This window comes from Oncorhynchus gorbuscha, linkage group LG06, assembly GCF_021184085.1.
Source record: "Oncorhynchus gorbuscha isolate QuinsamMale2020 ecotype Even-year linkage group LG06, OgorEven_v1.0, whole genome shotgun sequence".
NCBI classification, from domain to species: domain Eukaryota; kingdom Metazoa; phylum Chordata; class Actinopteri; order Salmoniformes; family Salmonidae; genus Oncorhynchus; species Oncorhynchus gorbuscha.
In genome coordinates this window covers 40,413,263-40,432,087 of record NC_060178.1, presented here as the reverse complement: position 1 = coordinate 40,432,087, position 18,825 = coordinate 40,413,263, and the positions used below count along the sequence as shown (strand labels likewise).

Genomic DNA, 18,825 nt, shown 5'->3' with positions numbered 1-18,825 from the left:
CAAAAACATGACAAAATAACAATACAGGGAAAACACCTCAATAATATAGAAAGTAATAATCTTTTTTTAAATCAAATACTTTTTTGGGGGCAGGGGATAGTTATATAAGGGGACAACTTGTATTAGTCAATTCTGTGTTGCATCATCCAAACACATGTGTTACGAATCCCTTTTGGCCCGACAGTCTAGGGGGGATGGTAATGAGACCCGTAACATAACTCATGCAAATTATTATTGTGACAAAGTAAAAGTGTGCACGAAATAACCACGACAACAGAAATGGGGGGAGCAGGGAAAGGGGCTGAGCTGGACCCAAGGGAAGAAACAATAAATATACAAAAACACACCCCTAAGCTAGACTAGCCTACTTTAACAGCTAACTAACTAACCAAAAATACAGTGGGTGGTCCGCCCAGTTCTACCTAGTGTATTTAACAAAGTTCACCTACGGGTAGTGTATGCCCATGGGCGACTTGTCTTGGTTTCCCCCTTTTTCCCAACAGCAAACAAACAAACACCATAACCAAAAACAATACTCACAGGTGATGACAAAGTGCTATGGAGGTGCTTTAAACAAAAGAGAGGTTAAGACACAAAGCGAGAGTGAGACCTACAGACATGGCATTTACAGAGAGATTGAGCTGAGCTGAGCTGATGAACAAACAAATGATGGGGTTTTTAAACCATGGGGAAGGAACTGTGATAGGTCAGGAAATAGGAGGTGTGTCTTCTGATTGATGATTGATTGTTGACTGATTGGAGAGTGATGATTTCCACCTGTGAGGGGAGAAGGAGAGAAAAGGAACACACACACAGGATACACACACACAGGATACACACACACACAGGATAACTGGTCCTTCTGTAGCTCAGTTGGTAGAGCATGGCGCTTGTAACGCCAGGGTAGTGGGTTCGATCCCCGGGACCACCCATACGTAGAATGTATGCACACATGACTGTAAGTCGCTTTGGATAAAAGCGTCTGCTAAATGGCATGTATTATAACTGTATCCGTAAGAATTTATGTATTCATAATATTATCAGTGTATGTCATGTTTGGGATGCAGTGAATGTGTTTGTCCCAAATGGCCCCTTATTCCCTATGTAGTGCACTACTTTTGACCAAGCCCCATAGGGCTTTGGTCAAAAGTATTGCATTATGTAGGGAATACGGTTCCATTTGGGTTCAAATGTCAACCATACAAACAGGATATCTGATGTTAGATATTCAGGTGCTGGTATTCGTGTAACATAGGCATATTATTACCAACATAGATATGAATTTGTTATTAAAATAACCATAAAACATATGGAATTCAATCAAATCAGCTTGAACAAGAGAAGTTAAAGAGCCCGTAGACTAAAACGTGCAGATGAAATCATAAAAAATTGGAAGTATGACGTTGAGTTGTGAATGTCAACATTAGTGACAAGAGGCCGTAAGGCAACGTGAACCGCATTCCCCATCCCACTGACCAACATCTCCATCTAACTCAGCGTTTCACAAACTCCGTCCTCGGGACCCCAAGGGGTGCACATTTTGGTTTTTGCCCTTAACACTACTCAACTGATTCAAATAATTAAAAAAAAACTCTAATCTAACTTGAAGGGATCATCTACACCACCACTAGTCTATTCCATAGCATAAAGGAGTTGTGCTTAACAACATCCAAGCCTTGTATTGTATATGATTTTTATTCAGTATGCATCATTTCCGTGGTGTGTTACGGTAGGTAGGTTTGAATCACCTTTATAGACATAGAAACATACTGGTAAGTGCATTCTATCCTGTGGCAAGTCATCCCCATTTATACCTGGTGCTAACATGTGTCCTTTGGCCTGATCCTGTCCACATTTGGATTGTGCCCAGATTTTTAGACAGGTGTTAAAAGACGCATTGCTATCTGATTGTGATCAGATCTTATAAGTGTAAACAGACAAGATAAGGAAAATATCAGGAAGATGGACGCACGTTAGAACCAGGTATAAACAGGGCTCTAGAGAGTTTAGAAATGCTTCATCTTTGCTGAGTTCCAAATCGACCCATAACCCCTACCACTTAGACACTACAGTAGATCTGAAAGGTTTCAATAGGATCCAAATCAATATGGTCATGGCTTCCCCCTTGCGTTCTGATAAGCTAGGTGGAATTTCCCCCATATTTTTGGTCTATCCAATCCTCTCAGATCTATAGGAATTCCTAGGTGGTAGGGGGCTAGAGGGATGATTTGATCTGTGTCTTGATTCTCCACACTTGCCTTGAAGGAGTTTCTACCGTTGATATATCCATGACTGGAAGTGTGCAACTTTGGGAGAAGGGTGAAGAATTAGGATTCAGCCTTGTGTCTCAGTAGATGTGTGGCCTTATTCATGATTTACGGATCTTGGGAGCTCATTGGTCAGTATGTGCCAGCGCTCCACACTCTGACCCTTGTTCTTAAGGCAGTCCATCCAATGGCGGAGGGTGTCTCCCTGTGAGTGACAGCTCAGGAACACTCCACCTGTAAACATGATAAGCAGTGTCACCATGGGAACCTTTCAGGAGTTCAAAGTCCCAATGGAATATCTGCACAAAAGTTTGGCTTCTGTGGGTATAGGGATGTGTCAAGATGGGATTTGACTCTCTCGCTCCTGCTCTCTAGCCATCTCTCTCTCTAGCTCCGTGTGTGTGTGTGCATATGTGAGTATGTGTACGTGCATGTGTTCAAAGTGAAGAGTCTCACCTATGAAGTCATTGGATCGTCCCAAGTCGTAGTCCCAGACAGTGACCTCCAGAGTCTTATTGGACAGCTCTGACATGGAGATCTCATAAAATAACTCCAATAGGGTGTGAGGGAACCACAGGAGAGCCCATTCAGTAAGAGTAGGAGGAGGTTGCTACTGGACACTGATCTATGGTCAGCTTTAGTGTTTCCCCCCTAATTACTAAAGTTAGGATTTTGTGAGGGGTAAGCTGATCCCAGATCGGTGTCTAAGGGCAACGTCTACTCGTAGCTGTGACATTACCTACAGAAGTACTGTAAACAAAATGGGGGGGAAAAACAAAACCATACACACACAAAAGGAAAGGGCCCCCATTCAAAAAGCCTCTCAGAGTAGCAGTGCTAACGATATGACCAGACGGAATTTGATCCTAGATCGTCACTCCTACTCCAAGCAGCTTTATGAATACAGAACCTGATGTCACTGGTTATGCAAAACGCTTTCCACTGTTGATCCAACTCCTCCTTGGCCACATGACAGGGAGATGTATGGGAGGTCATTGAGAACTAGGAGACATGTCACAGCCATAGTTTTAGAAATAAGTGATCTGGAGACATACGGTACAGTATATCCCATTTATTAATTAACAACCAGATATGAGCAGGAGCACTATCATCAGATGGGCCTGTAACTGAGCCTTATATTGTCTCCACTTGGAGTTGAATTTAGGCAGTTATAGGTTTCAGATTCGCCACATCGCTGCAATTAAGTATATCAAGGCCCTGTGATAGGGAATAGAAATAAAAGGCTTGGCATTATTACGCAATGCCCACGCTGTAGGATGAGAGGGGGAGAGAGGGAGGCGTGACAGAAATATAGAGATGAGAGAGCCAATCAAAGGACCTTACTGACATGCTTACTGTAAGTGTTTGTCAACACATTGATGTGTCAGTGTTATGCAGGTGAATGAGGACCCAAAAGCGACTTAACGAAAACAGAGTCTTTATTCCAGTTCTAGACAAAAGTGATAATCCTGAATATTATCAAGGTGAAAACAAAACAGGAAAACTGAATTCCACTCGTCAGTAGAGAGGACTGACTGGAGACTCGACCACAGACTGCAGGTTGCTTCGGGAAGGCACCGGCCGTAGCAGACCTTGACACCTGCTCACACGCAGCATCTGAAGAAGGTAAAACACGACAGGGCGAGACAAGGACACAGAATAGCGAACATCATACCAGGATCCGACAAGGACAGAAGCGGAAAACAGAGGGTGAAATAGGGGCTCTAATCAGAGGGCAAAATAGGGGACAGGTGTGAAAAGAGTAAATGAGGTAGTTAGGAGAAATGAGGAACAGCTGGGAGCAGGAACGGAACGATAGAGAGAGAGAGCGAGAGAGGGAGAGAGGGAGGGGAGAGAGGGATAGAAAGAGGGAAAGAACCTAATAAGACCAGCAGAGGGAAACGAATAGAAGGGAAGCACAGAGACAAGACATGATAACCAATGACAAAACATGACAGTACCCCCCCACTCACCGAGCGCCTCCTGGCGCACTCGAGGAGGAACCCTGGCGGCAACGGAGGAAATCATCAATCAACGAACGGTCCAGCACGTCCCGAGATGGAACCCAACTCCTCTCCTCAGGACCGTAACCCTCCCAATCCACTAAGTACTGGTGACCACGTTTCCGTACCTTGTGAATAGGTGCGCCCTCGACAAGGACGGGGACGAACGGGGGCGCGAAGAAAGGGCTTGACACAGGAGACATGGAAGACAGGGTGGACGCGACGAAGATGTCGCGGAAGAAGCAGTCGCACAGCGACAGGATTGACGACCTGGGAGACACGGAACGGACCAATGAACCGCGGAGTCAACTTGCGAGAAGCTGTCGTAAGGGGAAGGTTACGAGTGGAAAGCCACACTCTCTGGCCGCGACAATACCTAGGACTCTTAATCCTACGTTTATTGGCGGCTCTCACAGTCTGCGCCCTGTAACGACAAAGTGCAGACCTGACCCTCCTCCAGGTGCGCTCACAACGTTGGACAAACGCCTGAGCGGAGGGAACGCTGGACTCTGCGAGCTGGGACGAGAACAGAGGAGGCTGGTACCCCAGACTACTCTGAAACGGAGATAGCCCGGTAGCAGACGAAGGAAGCGAGTTGTGAGCGTATTCTGCCCAGGGGAGCTGTTCTGCCCAAGACGCAGGGTTTCTAAAAGAAAGGCTGCGTAATATGCGACCAATCGTCTGATTGGCCCTTTCTGCTTGACCGTTAGACTGGGGATGAAAACCGGAAGAGAGACTGACGGAAGCATCAATCAAACGACAGAACTCCCTCCAAAACTGTGACGTGAATTGCGGACCTCTGTCTGAAACGGCGTCTAACGGGAGGCCATGAATTCTGAACACATTCTCAATGATGATTTGTGCCGTCTCCTTAGCGGAAGGAAGCTTAGCGAGGGGAATGAAATGTGCCGCCTTAGAGAACCTATCGACAACCGTAAGAATCACAGTCTTCCCCGCAGACTAAAGCAGACCGGTAATGAAGTCTAAGGCGATGTGAGACCATGGTCTATAAGGAATGGGAAGCGGTCTGAGACGACCGGCAGGAGGAGAGTTACCTGACTTAGTCTGCGCGCAGTCCGAACAAGCAGCCACGAAACGGCGCGTGTCACGCTCCTGAGTAGGCCACCAAAACCGCTGGCGAATAGAAGCAAGCGTCCCGAATGCCGGGGTGGCCAGCTAAACAGCCAGACGAATAGAAACAGGAACGAAAAGAAGGTTACTAGGACAAGCGCGCGGTGACGCAGTGTGAGTGAGTGCTTGCTTAACCTGTCTCTCAATTCCCCAGACAGTCAACCCGACAACACGCCCATCAGGAAGAATCCCCTCGGGGTCGGTAGAAGCCACAGAAGAACTAAAGAGACGGGATAAGGCATCAGGCTTGGTGTTCTTATTACCCGGGCGATAAGAAATCACGAACTCGAAACGAGCGAAAAACAACGCCCAACGAGCTTGACATGCATTAAGTCGTTTGGCAGAACGGATGTACTCAAGGTTCTTATGGTCAGTCCAAACGACAAAAGGAACGGTCGCCCTCCAACCACTGTCGCCATTCGCCTAGGGCTAAGCGGATGGCGAGCAGTTCGCGGTTACCCACATCATAGTTGCGTTCCGATGGCGTCAGGCGATGAGAAAAATAAGCGCAAGGATGGACCTTATCGTCAGACTGGAAGCGCTGGGATAGAATGGCTCCCACGCCCACCTCTGAAGCGTCAACCTCGACAATGAATTGTTTAGTGACGTCAGGAGTAACAAGGATAGGAGCGGATGTAAAACGCTTCTTGAGGAGATCAAAAGCTCCCTGGGCGGAACCGGACCACTTAAAGCACGTCTTGACAGAAGTAAGAGCTGTGAGCGGGGCAGCAACTTGACCGAAATTACGAATGAAACGCCGATAGAAATTAGCGAAACCTAGAAAGCGCTGCAACTCGACACGTGACCTTGAACGGGCCAATCACTGACAGCCTGGACCTTAGCGGGATCCATCTGAATGCCTTCAGCGGAAATAACAGAACCGAGAAATGTGACAGAGGAGACATGAAAGGCGCACTTCTCAGCCTTCACGTAGAGACAATTCTCTAAAAGGCGCTGGAGTACACGTCGAACATGCTGAACATGAATCTCGAGTGACGGTGAAAAAATCAGGATATCGTCAAGGTAGACAAAAACAAAGATGTTCAGCATGTCTCTCAGTACATCATTAACTAATGCCTGAAAAACAGCTGGAGCATTAGCGAGACCGAACGGCAGAACCCGGTACTCAAAATGCCCTAACGGAGTGTTAAACGCCGTTTTCCACTCGTCCCCCTCTCTGATGCGCACGAGATGGTAAGCGTTACGAAGGTCTAACTTAGTAAAGAACCTGGCTCCCTGCAGAATTTCGAAGGCTGACGACATAAGGGGAAGCGGATAACGATTCTTAACCGTTATGTCATTCAGCCCTCGATAATCCACGCAGGGGCGCAGAGTACCGTCCTTCTTCTTAACAAAAAAAACCCCGCTCCGGCGGGAGAGGAAGAAGGCACCACGGTACCGGCGTCAAGAGAAACAGACAAATAATCCTCGAGAGCCTTACGTTCGGGAGCCGACAGAGAGTATAGTCTACCCCGAGGGGGAGTGGTCCCCGGAAGGAGATCAATACTACAATCATACGACCGGTGAGGAGGAAGGAGTTGGCTCTGGACCGACTGAAGACCGTGCGCAGATCATGATATTCCTCCGGCACTCCTGTCAAATCACCAGGTTCCTCCTGAGAAGAGGGGACAGAAGAAACAGGAGGGATAGCAGACATTAAACACTTCACATGACAAGAAACGTTCCAGGATAGGATAGAATTACTAGACCAATTAATAGAAGGATTATGACATACTAGCCAGGGATGACCCAAAACAACAGGTGTAAAAGGTGAACGAAAAATCAAAAAGAAATGGTCTCACTGTGGTTACCAGATACTGTGAGGGTTAAAGGTAGTGTCTCACATCTGATACTGGGGAGAAGACTACCATCTAAGGCGAACATGGGCGTGGGCTTCCCTAACTGTCTGAGAGGAATGTCATGTTTCCGAGCCCATGCTTCGTCCATAAAACAACCCTCAGCCCCAGAGTCTATCAAGGCACTGCAGGAAGCAGCCGAACCGGTCCAGCGTAGATGGACCGACAAGGTAGTACAGGATCTAGATGGAGAGACCTGAGTAGTAGCGCTCACCAGTAGCCCTCCGCTTACTGATGAGCTCTGGCCTTTTACTGGACATTAACTGACAAAATGTCCAGCAGAACCGCAATAGAGGCAAAGGCGGTTGGTGATCCTCCGTTCCCTCTCCTTAGTCGAGATGCGAATACCTCCCAGCTGCATGGGCTCAGTCTCTGAGCCGGAGGGAGGCAATGGTTGAGATGCGGAGAGGGGGAACACCGTTAACGCGAGCTCTCTTCCACGAGCGCAGTGACGAAGATCTACCCGTCGTTCTATGCGGATGGCGAGTGCAATCAAAGAGTCCACGCTGGAAGGAACCTCCCGGGAGAGAATCTCATCTTTAACCTCAGCGTGGAGTCCCTCCAGAAAACGAGCGAGCAACGCCGGCTCGTTCCAGTCACTGGAGGCAGCAAGAGTGCGAAACTCTATAGAGTAATCCGTTATGGATCGATCACCTTGACATAGAGAAGCCAGGGCCCTGGAAGCCTCCTTACCAAAAACTGAACGATCAAAAACCCGTATCATCTCCTCTTTAAAGTTCAGATAATTGTTAGAACACTCAGCGCTTGCCTCCCAGATAGCTGTGCCCCACTCCCGAGCCCGACCAGTAAGGAGTGAAATGACGTAAGCAATCCGAGCTCTCTCTCCAGAGTATGTGTTGGGTTGGAGAGAGAACACAATATCACACTGGGTGAGAAAGGAGCGGCACTCAGTGGGCTGCCCAGAGTAACATGGCGGGTTATTAACCCTAGGTTCCGGAGACTCGGAAGACCAGGAAGTAGCTGGTGGCACGAGACGAAGACTCCGAAACTGTCCTGAGAGGTCGGAAACCTGGCCGGCCAGGGTCTCAACGGCATGACGAGCAGCAGACAATTCCTGCTCGTGTCTGCCGAGCATAGCTCCCTGGATCTCGACGGCAGTGTTGCGAGAATCCGTAGTCGCTGAGTCCATTCTTGGTCGGATCCTTCTGTTATGCAGGTGAATGAGGACCCAAAAGCGACTTAACGAAAACAGAGTCTTTATTCCAGTTCTAGACAAAAGTGATAATCCTGGATATTATCAAGGTGAAAACAAAACAGGAAAACTGAATTCCACTCGTCAGTAGAGAGGACTGACTGGAGACTCGACCACAGACTGCAGGTTGCTTCGGGAAGGCACCGGCCGTAGCAGACCTTGACACCTGCTCACACGCAGCATCTGAAGAAGGTAAAACACGACAGGGCGAGACAAGGACACAGAATAGCGAACATCATACAAGGATCCGACAAGGACAGAAGCGGAAAACAGAGGGAGAAATAGGGGCTCTAATCAGAGGGCAAAATAGGGGACAGGTGTGAAAAGAGTAAATGAGGTAGTTAGGAGAAATGAGGAACAGCTGGGAGCAGGAACGGAACGATAGAGAGAGAGAGCGAGAGAGGGAGAGAGGGAGGGGAGAGAGGGATAGAAAGAGGGAAAGAACCTAATAAGACCAGCAGAGGGAAACGAATAGAAGGGAAGCACAGAGACAAGACATGATAACCAATGACAAAACATGACAGTCAGTGGTAAAAGTGTTCAGACGATTGCAAATTATTATTGATTGTTAGAATTCAATTCAGAGGAAAGGGATGTAGAGGATGAGGGAGAGAGAGATTTTCCGATGAAAAGGGAGAGGGTAGAAGAGGTGATGAATACTGTATACTAGAACTGAGAGAGAGATGGAGAGAGGATTGAATTGAATTGAAATTGAATAGAGAGAGGATAACAGATGAGGAGAGTGTGGGATATTGGACTGGACATCTCATTAGCATTGACATTAAGATTGACCCTCAGAGAGAGCAGGCGATAGGGGGGGGGGGCAGGCGATAGTGAACTAAGCTCTCGTCTGTTCCTGTGCCATTTTGCCTAGGGAGGAATTAAATGCTTTGGAGCATTTTAAGAATGAACATTCTTAAACAGATGACACAAGGAAAACATTTAAGAGGAACATGGATGGTGGAAAAAACAGGCATGCTCTATGCCTTTCTCTTTATCACACGGATGCTCTCTTGCCACCCAGACCAATTGAAGTGAGTGATGGTCTTCTTGGGCCCCATTCAATTTCAGGCTCAAATCAAATCAAACTTTATTAGTCACATGCGCCGAATACAACAGGTGTAGGTAGACCTTACAGTGAAATGCTTACTTACAAGCCCTTAACCAACAGTTAAGAAAGATTTAAGAAAGGTAGGGGTGAAGTGACTATGCAGAGATAATAAACAGCGAGTAGCAGCAGTGTCCATGTAAATAGTCCGGTGGCCATTTGATTAATTGTTCAGCAGTCTTATGGCTTGGGGGTAGAAGCTGTTGAGGACCCTTTTGGTCCTAGACTTGGTGCTCCGGTACCGCTTGCCATGTGGTAGCAGAGAAAACAGTCTATGTGGTGCAGCTGTAGAACCTTTTGAGGATCTGAGGATTTGAGGATCCCATGCCAAATCTTTTCAGTCTCCCGAGGGGGAAAAGGTGCTGTCATGCCCTCTTCACGACTGTTTTGGTGTGTTTGGACCATGATAGTTTGTTGGTGTTTGTGGACACCAAGGAACTTGAAACTCTCAACTCTGTTGGGGCGGTATGCGAATTGGAGTGGGTCTAAGGTATCCGGGAGGATGCTGTTGATGTGAGCCCTGACCATCTCCCCTGGTGCTTTCAAATCTGATAGAACTGGATAGTGGATTGGTCTAGATTCAAGGAACATGGTGATGCTGACAGCTAGCCTTCCAACAGGACAATAAAAGCTTCCATTGTATTGATTTCCTGACCGACCAATGCCAAAAAGGAAGGAGTTAGGAGAAGGTGAAAGGATCCTTATGGATCTAGGCCCAAGTCATCTCTCCTACCCATATTCACTCCTCTCGCTTCACTCTTTAACCTATTCCAACTCTCCTCTCCTTTCATCTGAAAACCCAGTAACCCCCCCTTCGTTCTCGTTCTCGTTCTCTCTTCCTCTCTCTTTTTGATTTTCAATGCTGCCAGCCACACGGTTTGAACACTTTACTTCTGTCTGCATTTGTGCTCAATTACAGCTGGTAATTGATGTGTTCTTGACACTAAGACTTTGCTGTGTTTGATATATTATACTGTTTTAATTTGTCATTTATAACGTCCTCTCAATCACCAGCTTCTTCAATTCCTGCTTGGCTTGAATAAGAATGCCTGAAGCTTAAGGAAAACTCTCCTCCTCCTCCTAGTCAGACATTGTTGAGTGCCAGAATGAAGATATTAATAATGGAAAGGAGAACGGATGTTTAAGAATTTTTTAAAAATCAATAAAGTCAAGATCGGTCGTCAGTCACCTCTAGTGTGCTGACGTTTTGGCAGCGAGGGTTTTCTCAAGACTATAGGACTCTATTCAATCCTTAGTGTTGAAGATCCACTTCATAGTGTGATTGACAATTAAAGGCTATGTTCCCTCATTCGCGGAGACTACATTCACAGTAAATGCTGCATTTTTCGACTCAATCGGGAATCACCTTTACATTTTTATGAGGATCCTCAGTGATACAGATTGAATCCAGCCCCTAGTCTCCCCAACTTCCTTCAATGACGTCTAAAAGTCTATTATCTTCTTCATGATCCTTGGTTTCTCTGTAGTACGTTTACAGCCCCAGGAGATTCATTCACTGCAATGTATTTTTCTTTAATTAAGAGTCTACGGACGCACCCATGCGTCAATCTAAGTAACATAATAAAACAATCCCCACCTAGAATCTGTCATTTTAAGCTAGACATATCAGGTTTTCAATCCACGGCATCCGCCTATGTCTTTGAGCAGCAGGTGTGTGAGAGCCGTGGCCTTATCCACTCTCTACAGTATAAGCTCCAGATGTACCACAGAGTGTGTGGCGTCCCCAATAATACACATACAGGAGAGGGGTCACACTCAGGGGAGTCTGCGCCCTTTGACCCCAGGGACCTGCATGTTCAGCTGGGGCAGCAGTTGACCTCTGCGACATGCCCTCCTGGAGTGAAGAGAGCTCATCCACGGTGAGAGCGAGGGAATGCTATGCTGCATGCATTCTGGGATACGGTTACCATTGTTAGCACATATTCTACCATATTTATTGGCACATAACTAAGTGTCCGAAATTGTACCCTATTCCCGCCTGTATATACTTTTGCCCAGAGCCTAAGTAGTAGTGCATTAAATAAGGAATAGGGCACCATGCCATTTGAGATTTACCCCAACTCTAACACTGATTCTCCACTCTTCGTCTCCTCCTCACAGACCCTGCTCTCTCTCCCCCTGCCCGAGAGACTGGACTCTTCAGCCCAGCTTCCCCTCTCTCCCCCACACTGGATCCCCATGAGACTGATTCTTCTCTGGAGGGCCAAGCCCCAGACGGCTCTTTTACAAACCGTAATGGCCGCCACACTGTGGGGCATGTTGATGACTTCCATGCCCTGCAGCAGCAGATCCTGGTGGGACACGTCCTCATTGGCAAGATGGAGGCTGCCCTCCAGGCCACTGCAAACCACCCCCTGCTGGAGCTCAGCCTGGATAAGGTGAGAGGTCAGGGGTCATTTAGAGGTTAGAGGAGCAGCAGACATTTTACAGAGGAGTTAATGATCCCAAGAGTAACTTTTAGATCCTTGGTTTAAATTCATTAAACTCATGCGTCATCTCAGTAGTACTGTATACAGTATAGCCAGTTGAACTGAAAATATGTCACACTTTTGTATTGTTATCCTGTGTTTTAGTTAGATTTGTTTAGTCAAACTGTCTGTGCATGTATCTTTCTCTGTGTGTCAGCCTGCAGACACGGGCTAGCACTAAGACCCTGCGGCAGATCCTTGAGGAAGCCAACTCCTTGCTCAGAATGTTCTGGAGGGCAGCCCTAACCTGCTTTCCCTCTAGAATTTAGCTTGTGCTTAGCTCTATTATATTTATTTTTATAATAAAATACTCCCTAGTCTTTGCCAATGACAAGCATACCCATAACATGCAGCCACCACCGTGCTGGAAAATATGAAGAGCTTGTGTGTTGTGTTCGATTTCCCCCAAACATAATGCTTTGTATTCAGGATATAAAGTACATTTCTTTGCCACTTTTGTTGCAGTTTTACTTTAGTGCCTTATTGCAAACAGGATGCATGTTTTGGAATATTTTTTATTCTGTACAGGCTTGTTTCTTTTCACTCTGTCATTTAGGTTAGTATTGTGGAGTAACTACAATGTTGTTGATCCATCACAGCCAGTAAACTCTGTAACTGTTTTAATGTCACCATTGGCCTCATGGCAACTGATTTAGGAAGGATGCCTGTGTCTTTGTAGTGACTGGGTGTTACGTTCCCACAAGACAAACTCAATATGTCGCTCACAAACAATGAAAATCTCTTTGATAACCAAAACAAAACTGAAAGAGGTTCTGAAAGGCACCGTTTTCCACATTTTGTTAGGTTACAGCCTTTTTCATCAACTAGCCAATACCATCCCTACGATGAAGCATGGTGGCGGCAGCATCATGCCGTGGGGATTTTTTTCAGTTGCACGAAATGGGAGACTAGTCAGGATCGAGGGAAAGATGAACAGAGCAAGTACAGAGAGATCCTTGATATAAACTTGCTCCAGAGAGCTCAGGACCTCAGACAGGTGGTGAAGGTTCACATTTCAACAGGACAAGGACCCTAAGCACACAGCCAAGACAACGCAGGAGTGGCTTTGGGACAAGTGTCTGAATGTCCTTTTGTGGCCCAGCCAGAGCACGGAATTGAACTCAATTGAACAGCTCTGGAGAGACCTAAAAATAGCAGTGCAGCGACACTCCCCATCCAACCTGACAAAGCTTAAGAGGATCTGTAGGATAAGAATAACAATTTATCCATTTAGGAATAAGTCTAATGTAAAAAAGTGTGGAAAAAGTCAAGGGGTTTGAATACTTTGAGGAAGGGGAGGACCATCCTCCTCAGTGAGTTTCATAAAAATACAAATGTTCTAACATTTAAAAAGTAATCATTTTTATATAAAACTATACTAAATATTCATGTCAACAAATAATTGATTAGACTTACTTACATGGCAATTATGACAGCTTACGGTGGACATCCTCCAACCTATCAGAGCTCTTGAAGCATGACTCTTGAAGCATGGCTCTTGAAACTGACATGTTGTCCAACCAATCAAAGGATCAGATAATGTATCTAGTACTGAAAGCATTGTAGCACTGCAGTGCATACAATGTGGTGAGCAGTTGACTAAAAGAGAGAGAAAGACAATAGTTTGTTTTTAACAAATGAATTGCTTCCAAAACAAGGAGAAGCAAGAGAGAGATAGAGATGTCATCTATTTTTTCAGTTTCACTTACTTAGCAAGCGAATGCAGCTAGATATTTTAGCCTACTCAAACACACGTGTCTCAGATAGATATCAAAAAGAATATCCAACACTGGAAGTCAAGGTAAGTTTTTGGTTTGACAAATTTATTGCCACCGTGGCCTGGCATTGTAACTGCTAAACTGTACTGCATGATTGTAGCGGGTTCACTAACACGTTAGTACAAGTAGCTATGTTGCCTATGTCGTGTCTTTGGCTATGCCGGATTAAGTGATATGACATGCTATTCTATAAAATAATTTCTCCGTAATTAATAATACCTGATTGAGCTAATCATGTAAATGTAATTAACTAAAGAGTCGGGGCACCACGAAATAATATTTATAGAGCTGTTATCTTTCGAATAAACTCTTAAAGACCTAGTAATATTTTACATCAATAGCAGTCAATATTAATCGTCATCTTAATTCAGTCTCATCTGAAAGTTGTAAATTCTTGGTTATCTGCACGAACCCTGGCTAACAAGTTGAATCAGCAATACAAAATTGCGTTTAATTATTTATTTACTAAATGCCTAACTAATCACACAGAATTACATATACACATAATTAATCAACTTGATTACAAATTACGTCATAAAGGAAAACGTCCCTCGCGGGCGGAACAGATATGACAGCTTGTTACACAAAAGAAAAGGGTCTGGGTTTGAGTGAAAGAGCGGGAAGACTGAGGAACAAAGGGCGAAGCTGTGCTATCGTAAATACAGTATCTTATGCATTCTAAATTACCGCCCATTTGGAAAAGGAAAATGCATTAAATATTTACTCTGAGCTGCACTTCGGGTAGGTTGGTGGTAGATGGAAGGCCGTGTTGCCAAACCGAGTCCTTTGTCCTTTGAAGAATGTCTCCTGGTGGTCAATTGGATACATTGTAGTAACGTCGTTGTGTGATAGACGGGATACTCTGTCTGTTCCTTCCTAACCCTCGTTTTCAGTTGCTGTTGCTAACTCAACGGCTAGGAGGTATCACTTCTGTAGTGAATAACAGTTTAAAGTTCATACCATTCGCAACCAAAGCTCACGCTGATGTTGGCTTCGTTCTGTAGTTATTATCTGAACCATTCTGACATCGGACCGTCATCCTCACAACAGGAGGTTATATTGTCGTCAAGGCTTTATATAGGAAGGGAGAAGAGGGCGTGTTTGAAAAGTTTTATAGCCATGTCTCTTCACAGGGGCGGGCCACTGATTAAGCAGAGCCCTACCTTATGAAAACACAAATCTCACATTTTAGAAGCTAAAATCACATTTCATCCCATCACAAATAATTTCATATTCAAACAACAATTCCATGTGAATCCGATAACTCTGATGTATAGACTTTCCACTGTAGAGTTTATGTCATCTTATCATTGATGAGAATGTCTCAGAAGACAACCGAACTGACACCCTATTCATTAAGTACCACTGCATATGTTCAATTGGTCAGATTACCAGAATATAGTTCATTTCCCCCCACCTTCTGATGTTCCAAGAATCTCTATGTTAACCAAGAGTTTTGCAAATGTAACATCAATAGGGTAGAGAGCGGAAAAGGGGGGGAAGAGATATTTATGACTGTCATAAACCTACCCCCAGGCCAACGTCATGACACCTATGAAGTTAGCTAATATGGTGACAACAATGTGTGTAGCGTTTAGCAGTTATGATATAAAGGTTTGGCTTGGAAAGGTTTCTTAGCCTGGTCACAGACAGCTGATATGTTGTGCACTGAAGTTAATAAGTGAAGGGACTTTGCAATGAGTAAAGTGATCATGCTGTTTGTATGTGGCTGCTATGAAAGTGAACTGTTTGCGCGTTATCATGATTCTGTTGAAAAAGTTTCTTAAACAGAAGCAAACGGAACGAAATGTGGATAAACATATCTGAAATTGTCCAATAGAAACTCTTGTTTGTAATTGTTGGACTAATGATTACACCCTAGATCAGCTAGATGCACGCAAGAGTATTGAATGTGTCACTATCACCTTGTTTACTCAAATGTTTCTCTCGACCTGTGCACCTAAAGTTGTAAACTTTCATTCATAGGCTAGGTTGTAACAACCTCATGATCGGGAAAATTTGAGTATCATGTAGTAGCCTAAACCTATTGATGTTAGATTGAGCTGGGTGAATGGAATATGAATGACAGTCATCCAACATGCTGTAATAGAAATAAGGCCATTCTCATTAAAAAAAATTGTCATCCCTCATCTTAAATGTCACTGACCAACACTGGTATCAAGATAAGGTGACTAATTTAGAAGCATTTGATTTTGCAATCACATTTATTATTTTGGATTTGTGTGCCCATGATAACTGTTTTCAACCCATAACATAAGGAGACGTGAAATGTTACGCAGGCATATTTCTGAGATCTCTATACAAAAACACTGTCCAACAGCTAGATCCAAGATTCTTACAGAGTTCAAGTTCAATGTCTAATTTAACTGATTACTTAACTATAACTTACTCCTTTTTCATGATGGGAATAACATAACATGCTCCACCAAAGGCTTTTGAAAAAAAATGGGTGTTAGATGATACTGGCAGCCTTTTTATATCAGTTTCCCTTTTAGAAGACCATGGAGCTCACACTTGTGAGTGCATTTGACGGCAAGTTTTGCTTTTGCAATTTAGAAATAGGGAATTACTTTTAAAACAATACACAATCTAACTGTTATGTAGGCTATATCTCCTTGAAATATATCTGTGAAACTAACCTAGTATAAAAACCCTGCCTAACATCAACTCCTTTCAGCTCAAGGGTAGCCTACATTTTCAGACGCAATGAGATGCAAAGCACCAGACTTAAGTTATTTTCTCATTATTCATTTAGTTTAAGCAGTTGAATGAGCTGTCACAGAAATGTCTATTCGTTTACATTTTCCTTTCTTTGTCAAGGGTTCTTCAAATTGTCCATTTCTGACAATAACCCTTAATTCTTTGGCACAAATGTATTTTCTAAACTAGAGCATTCCCAAAGAAAGGACTTTAACTTGACACAAATCGGTTACTGCCACCTATTGGCTTGTTTGAAGATTGCAGCCCATGACACCTTCCATGAAGACAAATTCAGAATTAAAGATGTCCTCCAGTGATGTTGGAAAAGTAATATCCCAAGTATAAAGACAGTAAAGTACACACACCAAAAGGTAAAAATAGGTTTTAAGCAAAATAGGGTTTAGACAACTGCAAACTTCAAGGAATAGGGCATACAAGGAGTTGGTTGGATGGGAAGTTGTGATGTCACTAGAGGAAAGCCCACCCCCGTGCCATGTCATGACTTACCTGTACAATCTATTGAGATGAACCTTTTGTTAATAAATAATTCAGGTGTTAAATTAGTTGAAAAGGAGACTGGAGTACCACTTTAAACCTAGACTTAATACATTTTATGAAAGCATTTATTTTCAATACACTTTGTAAAATAAATCAATTTTAAGAACCTCTTTGCTGTAAAAAAACATTAAGTGAGAATATCATCAATTAAGACTTAAAAACAAAACCACATTGATACTGAAACATGATGCAGCCTGCAACCACTCCCATTACTTCCCACTTGTTTGGGAAGGTCGTCCAGAAGACCGCTTGCACGGTGGTCTACATCACCTTCAGTGGAGGTCTACCCATGACTGAGGGTGAACAACCAATATGGGGGCCACTCCCACTCCATACCATCAGCTCTATGAAGGAGAGGACTGAAATCCCCCTTCACTGACACTAGAGTCAAACTCATTGGCAGCCTGTGACCCGTCCTCATATTCACCCCTCTCTACATTGGAGTTCACCGTCTGTCTGCCCATCTTGTTTTGTCACCAAGGTCGGTTGCCATGGTCGGTTGCCAGTGTTAGCCGTCCGATTTGCCCTGAAAGGAAAGACAAATGCACTTTGGTTACGGTTCTGCCCAGTTGACCGTTTGCTACATGAGGGCACTTCAGGGTGGTAGGAACAGAGTACCAAGATAGAAACAAAACAATGCCTTAAAAATGGTATTTAGTAGGTCAATAAGCCTACAAAAAAATATATATAATTCACTGTAGAGCAAATGTTGAATATTCACTTCCTCAAACTTCATATTGTGTCCCACACTTGTTTGAAATTGTGAAGTGCATACAGAGATTGGAGGGGGGGCTTACCTCCCTTTACTCAATCCTTGGCCTTCTTTTCAGTGTTCTGAAGTTTCTCTATGAGCTTGCGCTCGTGGCCTCCGGGGTTGGGTCGGTTGGTATTGTCGCTGGCTTCCTTCTTTGACCTCCCCTTGCGGCTAGCGCCACCTGGAAACAGTGCGAGTTCACAGTTCAGATTGTGAGACTTTGAAAACAATAACACACCCACTTGCCCCCAATGCAACATTGTAGCAGTCAACATGTGCCACTTGCAACACGTTGAGGACTCGAGAGTTCTTCATAGATTGAACCTCACCGACCCATAGAAATTGAATGAATCTTCAAATTATTTGTGGCTACCATTATTTGATGGTCATAACTTGATAATTCATTGCACATACAAACATAAGAATTACTGATTCTTACTTGTGTATTTTTCTGAAAGGTTGTAGTAATTCATATTCGTCATAGTGTTGTTCTTCAAAGTGGGTTGGCTCAACATTCTTCACGTCTAGGAAACTTGCCATAGCGACGCTTCTATTGAACAAATAAAAAGTAACTGAGAAATTACTTTTCGCTGGACAGCAACAAAACAACTTTAGAAAGCAGTTATTTTTCCACGGGTGTTTCTCTTTCTTTGAGTGGTTTTCTGCACTTGCCCATGTGCTTAATAAAGCATGGTCGCTCCTCCCTTTCTCCTTGTTATGAGTCCTTGGCCCTTGCTTGAGTCAGTGAAAGTTGCATGAGTTTTTGGTAAATATTTGACGCCAACTGACTTCCAAGGTCACCCATGTCTGTTTTTTTATCAGGTGCCCTTTATTGATTTCATTTGCTATTCATCTTGTGGTACATGTTTTCTTTCTTTCTTTCTCTCTCTCTCTCTATTAGTAGCCTGTTTGTATTTCTGTAATCTATTCCATTGCACAATTACGCT

General features: G+C 44.3%; 1 protein-coding gene across 1 annotated transcript; it reads right to left on the bottom strand.

Annotated features, from left to right (window-relative positions):
* Positions 1-16,982: 16,982 nt before the first annotated feature.
* Positions 16,983-18,418, bottom strand: LOC124037959 (nuclear protein 1-like). Its single transcript, XM_046353270.1, is given in 4 exon segments — positions 16,983-17,650; positions 17,922-18,059; positions 18,318-18,345; positions 18,347-18,418. Coding segments are annotated over 3 exon segments (228 nt in total). The 3' UTR covers positions 16,983-17,650; positions 17,922-17,931.
* Positions 18,419-18,825: the final 407 nt, after the last annotated feature.